We start from the raw sequence: 12,775 nt of genomic DNA, 5'->3' as shown, positions 1-12,775 counted from the left end.
TAGAGAGAGGGACAGGAGATATGACACATTGAGACTGGTCCTTTACACTAGAGAGAGGGACAGGAGATAGGACACATTGAGACTGGTCCTTTACACTAGAGAGAGGGACAGGAGATAGGACACATTGAGACTGGTCCTTTACACTAGAGAGAGAGACAGGAGATAGGACACATTGAGACTGGTCCTTTACACTAGAGAGAGGGACAGGAGATATGACACATTGAGACTGGTCCTTTACACTAGAGAGAGGGACAGGAGATAGGACACATTGAGACTGGTCCTTTACACTAGAGAGAGGGACAGGAGATAGGACACATTGAGACTGGTCCTTTACACTAGAGAGAGGGACAGGAGATATGACACATTGAGACTGGTCCTTAAGACTAGAGAGAGAGACAGGAGATAGGACACATTGAGACTGGTCCTTTACACTAGAGAGAGGGACAGGACAGACAGTAGGATTTACAAGTCTATTCTCTACAGGTTTGGAATCAAGGACAATGAAATCTAATAGTTTCTATATAGAGATATCTCATGATGTAGAATAATTATAATTCTGTAATATTCACAGCTCAGTCTATCAACAACGTTGGTTAAATGAGGTCAGTTAGTCGAGTCCAAAGACACAGCAGGACTAGAGTCATTACCGGCTACTAATTAATCCCACTTTATTATTCTCCCTTTGTGACTGTGATAATCAGTTATTTTTCTATCATTTCATTCCAGTTTTTTAATGATGGCCTTGGGCCAGCCGGCAGCAGGGACATTGTTTTTCACTCCTGTCAATAAAGCTGTTATTATTTTGAATCTCAGGAGAACACGTTGTCCTTCACCTTCAAGAAGGAGAGAGAAAAGAGAAAAGTATTATAGAGACGGATATGAGGAAAGACAGTGAATGTCTCCTGACTGCGTGCGTTTGAAGAGTTAATGCGGTAAGTAGGAAAGGTAGAGTACATGACGTTCTCTTGTGGCCTTACACTCACTGGAAAGTAACCATCCATTTACTTTCATCTCACTCACTACTCTCTCTATCTCCTTTTGTACAAGAGCGAAGGAGAGAGATAGGCGGAAAGAGAACCCAGAGACCTTGAGGAACAAAAGAACAGATAACAGAACTCATTCTATCCTCACCCTCTCTCCTTCTCTCTCTCTCTCTCTCTCTCTCTCTCTCTCTCTCTCGTTCTCCCTCTTTCCCTCTCTGTCCGTAGGAATGCAGTTGTCTCACAGTAAGGACACTGAGATCCACATGAAAGCAAAACTGCTCAGTATTGATCTTGTGTTGTTGTTATTGTGCTCTATGGTTTTCAGTATTCACCACAGCATTGCATTGATCATTTCTTTTCTTCTGAACCTCACACACTCACCATGATACACTGCAATAACTTACTGAACTACAGAAACAGAGAACAAGAGAAGAGATATACAGTATACAGTTGAAGTCAGAAGTTTACATACACTTAGGTTGGAGTCATTGAAACTCATTTGTCAACCACTCCACAAATTTCTTGTGAACAAACTATAGTTTTGGCAAGTCAGTTAGGACATCTACTTTGTACATGAAACAAGTATTTTTTCCAACAATTGTTTACAAACAGATTATTTCACTTATAATTCACTGTATCACAATTCCAGTGGGTCAGAAGTTTACATACACTAAGTTGACTGTGCCTTTAAACAGCTTGGAAAATTACAGAAAATTATGTAATGGCTTTAGAAGCTTCTGATAGGCTAATTGACATTATTTGAGTCAATTGCAGGTGAACCTATGGATGTATTTCAAGGCCTCCCTTCAAACTCAGTGCCTCTTTGCTTGACATCATGGGAAAATCAAAAGAAACCAGCCAAGACCTCAGATAAAAACACTGTAGACCTCCACAAGTCTGGTTCATCCTTGGGAGCAATTTCCAAACACCTGAAGGTACCACGTTCATCTGTACAAACAATAGTACGCAAGTATAAACACCATGGGACCACGCAGCCGTCATACCGCTCAGGAAAGAGACGCACTCTGTCTCCTAGAGATGAACATACTTTGGTGCGAATAGTGCAAATCAATCCCAGAACAACAGCAAAGGACCCTGTGAAGATGCTGGAGGAAATAGGTACAAAAGTGTCTATTTCCACAGTAAAACAAGTCCTATTTTGACATAACCTGAAAGGCCAATCAGCAAGGAAGAAGCCACTGCTCCAAAACCGCCATAAAAAAGCTAGACTACGGTTTGCAACTGCACACGGGGACAACGTTTTAATGACTTTAACCTAAGTGTATGTAAAATTCAGACTTCAACTGTACATGTAGGTAGAGAGAGAGAGAGAGAGAGAGAGAGAGAGAGATAAAGAGCTAGAGAGAGAGAGAGAGAGAGAGAGATAAAGAGCTAGAGAGAGAGAGAGAATAAGAGCTAGAGAGAGAGTGAGATAAAGAGCTAGAGAGAGAGAGATAAAGAAAAAGAGAGAGAGAAAGAGAGAGAGCGAGAGAAAGAGATAAAGAGCTAGAGAGAGAGAGAGAGAGAGATTGTTCTTTGTGTTGACCAGCAGTGTAAGTATCAGGCCCAGTAAGAGGCAAGAGGTTTGCATCATGGAAACCAGAGCAGGGATTGATGTGTATCACACACGAACTCCACTCCTGGGAGACGCATGGCCTGCACTGTCTGCTGTTTACACCATGCATGTGTATGTGTCTGTGCGTGTCTGTGTGTGTGCGTGAGTGCGTGTGTGTGTGCGTGTGTGTAGTTCACTATAATCAGAGCACACAGCAGAAAATAGATGGATAAACAAGAGCAAGGTAAACACTAGCTATAACCAACAGGGATGAAATGACAAGGAAAGAGGAGGAGGAGGAGAGCAAGGGAGAGAGCAAGAAAGACAGAGGGACAGGGAGCGGGATAGGGAGAGAGAGAGAGAGAGAGAGAGAGAGAGAGAGAGAGAGAGAAGGAGAGAGAAAGAGAAAGAGATAGAGAGTGATAGGGAGAGAGATAGAGAGGGATAGGGAGGGATAGAGAAAGAGTATCTAAGGCTGAGGTCATCTGCCTTGGGCCTAAAGAGCAGGAACCTGGTCTTTTGGAAATACAGACATTGTCATCCTACAAGAAACAGGGTCTAGGTTACAGAGTGATGGTTGGCCCATCCACCAAACTACCAGGTATGAAACAGGGTATAGGTTACAGAGTGATGGTTGGCCCACCCACCAAACTACCAGGTATGAAACAGGGTCTAGGTTACAGAGTGATGGTTGGCCCATCCACCAAACTACCAGGTATGAAACAGGGTCTAGGTTACAGAGTGCTCGTTGGCCCACCCACCAAACTACCAGGTGTGAAACAGGGTCTAGGTTACAGAGTGCTGGTTGGCCCATCCACCAAACTACCAGGTGTGAAACAGGGTCTAGGTTACAGAGAGCTGGTTGGCCTATCCACCAAACTACCAGGTGTGAAACAGGGTCTAGGTTACAGAGAGCAGGTAGGCCCATCCACCAAACTACCAGGTATGAAACAGGGTCTAGGTTACAGAGAGCTGGTTGGCCCATCCACCAAACTACCAGGTGTGAAACAGGGTCTAGGTTACAGAGAGCTGGTTGGCCCATCCACCAAACTACCAGGTATGAAATAGGGTCTAGGTTACAGAGAGCTGGTAGGCCCATCCACCAAACTACCAGGTATGAAACAGGGTCTAGGTTACAGAGAGCAGGTAGGCCCATCCACCAAACTACCAGGTGTGAAACAGGGTATAGAGGAGATGGACTGGTTGCCCTCTAGGTTACAGAGAGCTGGTTGGCCCATCCACCAAACGACCAGGTATGAAACAGGGTCTAGGTTACAGAGAGCTGGTAGTCCCATCCACCAAACTACCAGGTATGCTAATTTGGTATAGAGCAGACCTAACTCACTCTATTGAATTAATCAAAACAGGAACTTTTTACATTTGGCTAGAAATTCAAAAGGAAATGATCTGAACAGAGAAAATGTCCTTCTGTGTGCTACTTATATCCCCCAACTAGAATCCCCCAGGGACATGTACTAGTCTGTGGTGACCTAAATGTCAGAACTGGACAAGAACCTGACACCCTCAGCACACAGGGGGACAAACACCTGCCTGCAGGTGACAGCATCCCCTCCCCCATATACCCCAATAGGCACAACTACGACAACATTACCAACAAAAATGGGTCACAACTCCTGCAGCTCTGTTGCACTCTGGGTATGTAAATAGTCAATGGGAGGCTTCGAGGGGAATCCTATGGTAGGAACACCTATAGCTCATCTCTTGGCAGTAGTACTGTAGACTACTTTATCACTGACCTCAACCCAGAGTCTCTCAGAGCGTTCACAGTCAGCCCACAGACACCAGATCATATCAGATCATAGCAAAACCAGTCGACTCTACTTGAACAGAGAAATACTCAATCATGAGGCATCAAAGCCAAAGGAACTGAATAATAGTAAGAAATGCTATAGACGGAAGGAATGTAGTGTGGAAAACTACCAAAAAACATTTAAGCAACAACAAATTCAATCCCTTTTAGACAACTTCCTGGACAAAACGTTCCACTGTAATAGTGAAGGTGTAAACTTGGCAGTAGAAAATCTTAACAGTATATTTTCTTTCCTATCAAATCTAAAAATTTCAAACAGAAAACAGAAGAAAATGAACAACAATGACACATGGTTTGATGAAGAATGCAAAAACCTAAGACAGAAATTGATAAACCTGTCCAACCACAAACATAGACCGAGAAAACCTGAGTCTACGCCTTCACTATGGTGAATCACTAAAACAATACAGAAATACAGTACAGAAAAAGAAGGAACAGTATGTCAGAAATCAGCTCAATGTAATTGAAGAATCCATAGACTCTAACCACTTCTGGGAAAATTGGAAAACACTAAACAAACAACAATATGAAGAGTTATCTATCAAAAACTGAGATGTATGTTTAAACCACTTCTCCAAACTTTTTGGCTCTATAACAAAGAACAAACAGCAAAAGCATAAACATAATCAAACATCAATCTTAGAATCAACTATTAAAGACCACTAGAACAAACTGGATTATCCAATTACCTGGAATGAACTACAGGACAAAATACAAACCTTTCAACCCCCAAAGGCCTGTGATGTTGATGGTATTCTCAATGAAATATCAAATATACAGACAACAAATTCCAATTGGCTATGTTAAAACTCTTTGACATCATCCTTAGCTCTGGCATCTTCCCCAATATTTGGAACCAAGGACTGATCACCCCAATCCACAAAAGTGGCGACAGTGGGTCATACCCGTAATCTCCCAGCCTAACCCAGTGTCCCGAGAACCCCGGTTACCTCCTCCGGAGCGCAATGCTGGTGATTCCGGAACCTGCCAGGCTTTTCACTTCCAGTGCTCACTCATTTTTGAGCTGCAGCTTTCTTCGTTCCCCTAAGACTGCTTGAGGATAGAGTATATTATAATGCTGATGTCCGGGAGGAGACTCGCCTGGGCTAGAGGAGTTTGTGGCGAAATTTCGGAAAGTGTTTGATTCTCCGTTGTCAAGGAGAGAGTCTGCTTGTAAGCTGCTCTGGCTACATCAAGACTCCCGTAGTGTGGCAGACTACCCAGTGGATTTTCGCACATTGGCAGCTGAGAGTGCCTGGAACCCGGAAGCATTGTTCCACATGTTCCTCCACGGATTATCGGAGGTGGTGAAACATGAGCTTGCAGCCCGGGAGCCGCCCATGGACCTTGACTCCCTCATAGACCTCAATTCTCACCTTGCCTCCGAAGAATCCTGGAGACCTCCGAAGTCTACATGTCTGAGTGAACCCGACGTCACCCAAGTTCTCTCGGGAATTACCAAGAGCTGCCAACTTGCCTCCTTAAGAGTCCATGCACCTTTGCAAGGCTAGAAGGACTCCGGCTGAGCGCTTACACCGACTCCACATCCAAAGTTGCCTGTTTTGTGGAGCTACGGGCCATTTCATAGCTGCCTGTCCATTCAAAACCCAGGCTCATCAAGAAGGGGCGAGTAGTCTGGTGGGCCTTATGGAGAACTTTTCCTCTCCCCTTACTTGCACACCTTTCCATGCCATCCTGCTGTGGGGGAACCAGTCGTCATCTCTCCGGGTAATCATCAACTCTTGGGCCGATTAACATTTTTTGGACGCTACCCTGGAGTCCGAGCTGGGCATCCCCACTCAGCTCCTCTCCAGTTCCATGGACATTAGAGCTCTGGAAGGGCGCTCTATAGGCCGGGTCACTCACAATACCACTCCCATCAACCTCCAAGTGTCAGGGAACCACAGCGAGACAATCCAATTTATACTGATTAAATCTCCTCAGGTTCCTGTGGTATTGGGATTCTCTTGGCTCCAGCGATACAAACCCATCATAGACTGGACTGCTGTTGACATTAGAGGTCGATCGATTAATCGGAATGGCCGATTAATTAGGGCCGATTTCAAGTTTTCATAACAATCGGAAATCTGTATTTTTGGGCGCCGATTTGTATTTTTTTTTTTTTTAATACCTTTATTTAACTAGGCAAGTCAGTTAAGAACACATTCTTATTTTCAATGACGGCCTAGGAACGGTGGGTTAACTGCCTCGTTCAGGGGCAGAACGACAGATTTTCACCTTGTCAGCTCGGGGGATCCAATCTTGCAAGCGTACAGTTAACTAGTCCAACGCAATAACGACCTGCCTCTCTCTCGTTGCACTCCACAAGGAGACTGCCTGTTACGCAAATGCAGTAAGCCATGGTAAGTTGCTAGCTAGCATTACACTTTTCTTATAAAAAACAATCAATCATAATCACTAGTTAACTACACATGGTTGATGATATTACTTGATATTATCTAGCATGTCCTGCGTTCCAAATAATCTGACTGAGCATACAAGCATACAAGTATCTAAGTATCTGACTGAGCGGTGGTAGGCAGAAGCAGGCGTGTAAACATTCATTCAAACAGCACTTTCGTGAGTTTTTTCAGCAGCTCTTCGTTGTGCGTCTAGCATTGCGCTGTTTATGACTTCAAGCCTATAAACTCCCGAGATGAGGCTGGTCTAACCGAAGTGAAATGGCTAGCTAGTTAGCGGGGTGCGTGCTAATAGCGTTTCAAATGTCACTCGCTCTGAGCCTTCTAGTTGTTGTTCCCCTTACTCTGCATGGGTAACGCTGCTTCAATGGTGGCTGTTGTCGTTGTGTTGCTGGTTCAAGCCCAGGGAGGAGCGAGGAGAGGGACAGAAGCTATACTGTTACACTGGCAATAGTAAAGTGCCTATAGGAACATCCAATAGTCAAAGGTTAATGAAATACAAATGGTGTAGAGGGAAATAGTCCTATAATTCCTATAATAACTACAACCTAAAACTTCTTAACTGGGAATATTGAAGACTCATGTTAAAAGAAACCACCAGCTTTCATATTTTCTCATGTTCTGAGCAAGGAACTGAAACGTTAGCTTTCTTACATAGCACATATTGCACTTTTACTTTCTTCTCCAACACTATTCTCCAGCATTATTTAAACATGTTTCATTATTTACTTGAGGCTAAATCGATTTTATTGATGTATTATATTAAGTTAAAATAAGTGTTCATTCGGTATTGTTGTAATTGTCATTATTAAAAAAATGTATATTTTTAAATCGGCCGAGTAATCGGTATCGGCTTTTTTGGTCCTCCGATAATCATAATCGGTCGACCTCTAGTTGACATTATGGGCTGGAGCCCGTTGTGCCATGCCCATTATTTGAAGTAAGCGCAGCCTGCCCCGGGACATCTTCCTATGGCCTTGAAGTTGCCTGGACCGCTCTGCCATTCCCATCGTGTACCAAGACCTCAGGGAGGTGTTCAGTAAGTCCCGGACCCCTTCGATTCCGCCGCACAAACCATATGCCTGCAGGGTAGACCTTCTCCCAGGCACCACTCCCCCCCTGGAAAGACTATACACTCTGTCGGATCCGGAGGCCAAGGCTGAGGAGACCTACATTGAAGATTCCCTATCGGCAGGGTTCATCCATACTTCTGCCTCACCCGCGCAGTTTCTTCTTTGTGGAGAAAAAAGACAAAACCCTGGGTCAGATAACCGGATGTTTGTGACTGATGCCGTCTGCTCCTCCAGATTTACCTGCCACTCGGGTTCCCGTCGGACCCTGGCCTTTGTGCGACAACGCTTTTGGTGGCCTACCATGGTCCCAGACGTCTTCGCGTTTGCCACCTGCACGATCCGTGAGCAGATCAAGACACCTCGGCAAACTCCGGCTGGTCTTCTTCAACCACTGCCTGTCCCTCACCATCCCTGGAGACACATATCCCTGGACATCGTAATGGGTCTTCCCCCATCTTTTGGCAACACTGCCATCCTGACAGTAGTGGACCGGTTTTCCAAAGCCGCCCACTTCATTCCTCTCCCCAAGCTACCATCTGCCAAAGAGACGGCCCAGCTCATGGTTCAGCACATCGTCTGGATCCATGGACTCTCGGTGAACATAGTCTCTGACCGGGGTCCACAGTTCTCGTCCCGGTTCTGGAAGGCATTCTGCACACTCATTGGGTCATCGGCCAGCCTATCCTCCGGGTTCCACCCTCAGTCCAACGGCCAGTCAGAGTGAGCCTGCCTGGCCCCCAGCTCCCCGGTATCATCTCGGGCAGAAGGTATGGCTGTCCACCTGGGATCTGCTCCTCCAGTTTATTGGCCCTTTCCCCATCTCTAAGGTCATCATTATTTTTTTTAACCAAATTACCGTAACGATACACCATGTATTCACCCTGCACACCCTAATTGAAAAAACAAAGAATACCTAACCACTGTGACTGACCCAAACTTAAGGAAAGCTTTGACTATGTACAGACTCAGTGAGCATAGCCCTGCTATTGAGAAAGGCTGCCGTAGGCAGACCTGGCTCTCAAGAGAAGACAGGCTATGTGCACACTGCCTTCAAAATGAGGTGGAAACTGAGCTGCACTTCCTAACCTCCTGCCAAATGTATGACCATATTAGAGACACATATTTCCCTCAGATTACACAGACCCACAAAGATTTAGAAAAAAACTCAATATTGATTCTCCTATATTTCCTGGGTAAAATACCACAGCGTGCCATCACAGCAGCAAGATTTGTGACCTGTTGCCACAAGAAAAGGGCAACTAGAGAAGAACAAACACCATTGTAAATACAACCCATATTTATGTTTATTCATTTTCCCTTTTGTACTTTAACTATTTGCACATCGTTACAACACTGTTGTCAAGATGTGTATGAAGGTGAAGTCAGGTGCAGGAGAGCAGAGTATGATTAAATAAAGTGCACTTTATTATAGTTCCAAACTGGGAGCACAACAAAACAAGAAACGTAACAACAAAGTAAAGCGCTTAACGAACATCACTTGACATGAAAACAATGACACACAAAACATGATGGGAAACAGAGGGTTAAATACAAGTAGATTGATTGGGGAAATGAAAACCAGGTGTGTATGAAAACAAGACAAGATAAATGGATGTATGAAAATGGAGCGGCGGTGGCTAGAGAGCCGGTGAAGTCGATCGCCGAACGCCGCCCGAACAAGGAGAGGAGAACGTCGCCCGAACAAGGAGAGGAGAACGCCCCCCGAACAAGGAGAGGAGAACGCCGCCCGAACAAGGAGAGGAGAACGCCGCCCGAACAAGGAGAGGAGAACGCCGCCCGAACAAGGAGAGGAGAACGCCGCCCGAACAAGGAGAGGAGAACGCCGCCCGAACAAGCCCGAACAAGGAGAGGAGAACGCCCCCCGAACAAGGAGAGGAGAACGCCGCCAGAACAAGGAAAGGAGAACGCCGCCCGAACAAGGAGAGGAGAACGCCGCCAGAACAAGGAGAGGAGAATGCCGCCCGAACAAGGAGAGGAGAACGCCGCTCGAACAAGCCCGAACAAGGAGAGGAGAACGCCGCCCGAACAAGGAGAGGAGAACGCCCCCCGAACAAGGAGAGGAGAACGCCGCCCGAACAAGGAGAGGGGAACGCCCCCCGAACAAGGAGAGGAGAACGCCGCCCGAACAAGGAGAGGAGAACGCCGCCCGAACAAGGAGAGGAGAACGCCGCCAGAACAAGGAGAGGAGAACGCCGCCCGAACAAGGAGAGGGGAACGCCCCCCGAACAAGGAGAGGAGAACGCCGCCCGAACAAGGAGAGGAGAACGCCGCCCGAACAAGGAGAGGAGAACGCCCCCCGAACAAGGAGAGGAGAACGCCGCCCGAACAAGGAGAGGAGAACGCCCCCCGAACAAGGAGAGGAGAACGCCGCCAGAACAAGGAGAGGAGAACGCCGCCCGAACAAGGAGAGGAGAACGCCGCCCGAACAAGGAGAGGAGAACGCCCCCCGAACAAGGAGAGGAGAACGCCGCCCGAACAAGGAGAGGAGAACGCCGCCCGAACAAGGAGAGGAGAACGCCGCCCGAACAAGGAGAGGAGCCGACTTCGGCGGAAGTCGTGACAACTGTATATAAACATAATATGACATTTGAAATGTCTTTATTCTTTTAGAACTTCTGTAAGTGTAATGTTTACTGTTCATTTGTATTGTCATTTTCACTTTTGTTTATTATCTACTTCACTCACTTTGGCAATGTTAACATATGTTTCCCATGACAATAAAGCCCTTAAATTGAATTGTATTGAGAGAGCGAGAGCGAGAGAGAGAGAGAGAGAGAGAGAGAGAGAGAGAGAGAGATGGAGAAGGGGATATATGGAGGGATATAGGGAGATAAAGGGAGAGAGACATAGAGGCACAGGGAAAGGGAGAAAGAAATAGAGGGAGATAGAGGGATAGGGAGAGAGAGTGAGGGAGATAGGGAGAGGGAGAGAGAAATAGAGGGAGTTTGAGGGATAGGGAGAGAGAGTGAGGGAGATAGGGAGAGGGAGAGAGAAATAGAGGGAGAGGGAGAGGAAAGAAAGAAGAGGAGACCACTGAGACACTTGCCAATGAGATATTGTGTGTTCATTAAACACAATATTCTAGAGAGATGAGTATGTTAGTCTCTCTGGTTGTCTATATTTGTCTATTCACAAATGATGGAAAAACACTTCTCCAGAGAAGATAGCGGAGGAGTGAAAAGGAGAGAGCTGAGGACAGAACAGCGGAGGAGTGAAAAGGAGAGAGCTGAGGACAGAACAGTGTGGAGATAAAACATGAAAGAGAAAAGGGAGGGGGAGAAAAGCATGCAGGAGAACAACTGATCAGAATAAATTGATCACTCAGTTCTATCGATCAAGAGAGAGCGTTCAGGATTTTAGCATATTCCACTTACTGTTTAATGAGGGTACTGATGACAGTGGGAAAGGAGAGATCAGAGTGTATGTATGTGTGTGTGAACATGTACAGCATTTGTGAACATGCATGTATATCTGTGTGTGTGTGTGTGGGTGCGTGAGCGTGTGTGTATGTGGGTTGGTGCGTGAGCGTGCGTGTGTGTGTGTGTGTTGGTGCGTGAGTGTGTGTGTGTTTGGGTTGGTGCATGAGCATGTGTGTGTGTTTGGGTTGGTGCATGAGCATGTGTGTGTGTGTGTGTGTTGGGTGGTTATTAATATTTTAAATCACTTTAATTACAAAAAGAAAGAAATGGCACTAGAAAGCCAAAAGCAATTATGGGAAGTGTAATCTCTTTAGCAATGAAGCCGTGGGGCATGTTTAACTCCACTCATTTAGTTCCAATACACAACTATAAAGGTCAGTGGAAATTGCTTTGTGTTTGTGGAACAAAGACTAGGCATCAGGGGTCACGTGGTCCTCCAGGCGATTACATCTCTTAGCTGGAGCTAGGCATCATGGGTCACGTGGTCCTCTAGGTGATTACATCTCTTACTGTAGCTGAAGCTAGGCATCATGGGTCACGTGGTCCTCTAGGTGATTACATTTCTTACTGCAGCTGAAGCTAGGCATCATGGGTAATGTGGTCCTCTAGGTGATTACATCTCTTAGCTGGAGCTAGGCATCATGGGTCACGTGGTCCTCTAGGTGATTACATCTCTTACTGTAGCTGAAGCTAGGCATCATGGGTAATGTGGTCCTCTAGGTGATTACATCTCTTAGCTGGAGCTAGGCATCATGGGTCACGTGGTCCTCTAGGTGATTACATTTCTTACTGTAGCTGAAGCTAGGCATCATGGGTCATGTGGTCCTCTAGGTGATTACATTTCTTACTGTAGCTGAAGCTAGGCATCATGGGTAATGTGGTCCTCTAGGTGATTACATCTCTTAGCTGGAGCTAGGCATCATGGGTCACGTGGTCCTCTAGGTGATTACATCTCTTACTGTAGCTGAAGCTAGGCATCATGGGTCACGTGGTCCTCCAGGCGATTACATCTCTTAGCTGGAGCTAGGCATCATGGGTCACATGGTTCTCTAGGTGATTACATCTCTTAGCTGGAGCTAGGCATCATGGGTAATGTGGTCCTCTAGGTGATTACATCGCTTAGCTGGAGCTAGGCATCATGGGTAATGTGGTCCTCTAGGTGATTACATCTCTTACTGTAGCTGAAGCTAGGCATCATGGGTCACGTGGTCCTCCAGGCGATTACATCTCTTAGCTGGAGCTAGGCATCATGGGTCACATGGTCCTCTAGGTGATTACATCTCTTAGCTGGAGCTAGGCATCATGGGTAATGTGGTCCTCTAGGTGATTACATCTCTTAGCTGGAGCTAGGCATCATGGGTAGTGTGTTCCTCTAGGCATTAGTGGTCCTCTAGGTGATTACATTAGCTGGAGCTAGGCATCATGGGTAAAGTGTTCCTCTAGGCATTAGTGGTCCTCTAGGTGATTACATTA

General features: G+C 46.0%; 1 protein-coding gene across 1 annotated transcript in view; it reads right to left on the bottom strand.

The window, feature by feature from the left end:
* Positions 1-12,775, bottom strand: part of LOC110504380 (teneurin-2) — a 257,663-nt gene that overhangs the window by 153,577 nt on the left and 91,311 nt on the right. Inside the window, exon 5 of the mRNA XM_036943640.1 lies at positions 1,388-1,391. Within this exon, the coding sequence (XP_036799535.1) occupies positions 1,388-1,391 (4 nt within the window). The remainder of the gene's footprint in view (positions 1-1,387; positions 1,392-12,775) is intronic.

The sequence above is a fragment of the Oncorhynchus mykiss genome, chromosome 14 (assembly GCF_013265735.2).
Source record: "Oncorhynchus mykiss isolate Arlee chromosome 14, USDA_OmykA_1.1, whole genome shotgun sequence".
Taxonomy (NCBI): domain Eukaryota; kingdom Metazoa; phylum Chordata; class Actinopteri; order Salmoniformes; family Salmonidae; genus Oncorhynchus; species Oncorhynchus mykiss.
Note: the sequence above shows the minus strand (reverse complement) of the source record. Positions and strands in the feature narration are given on the sequence as shown.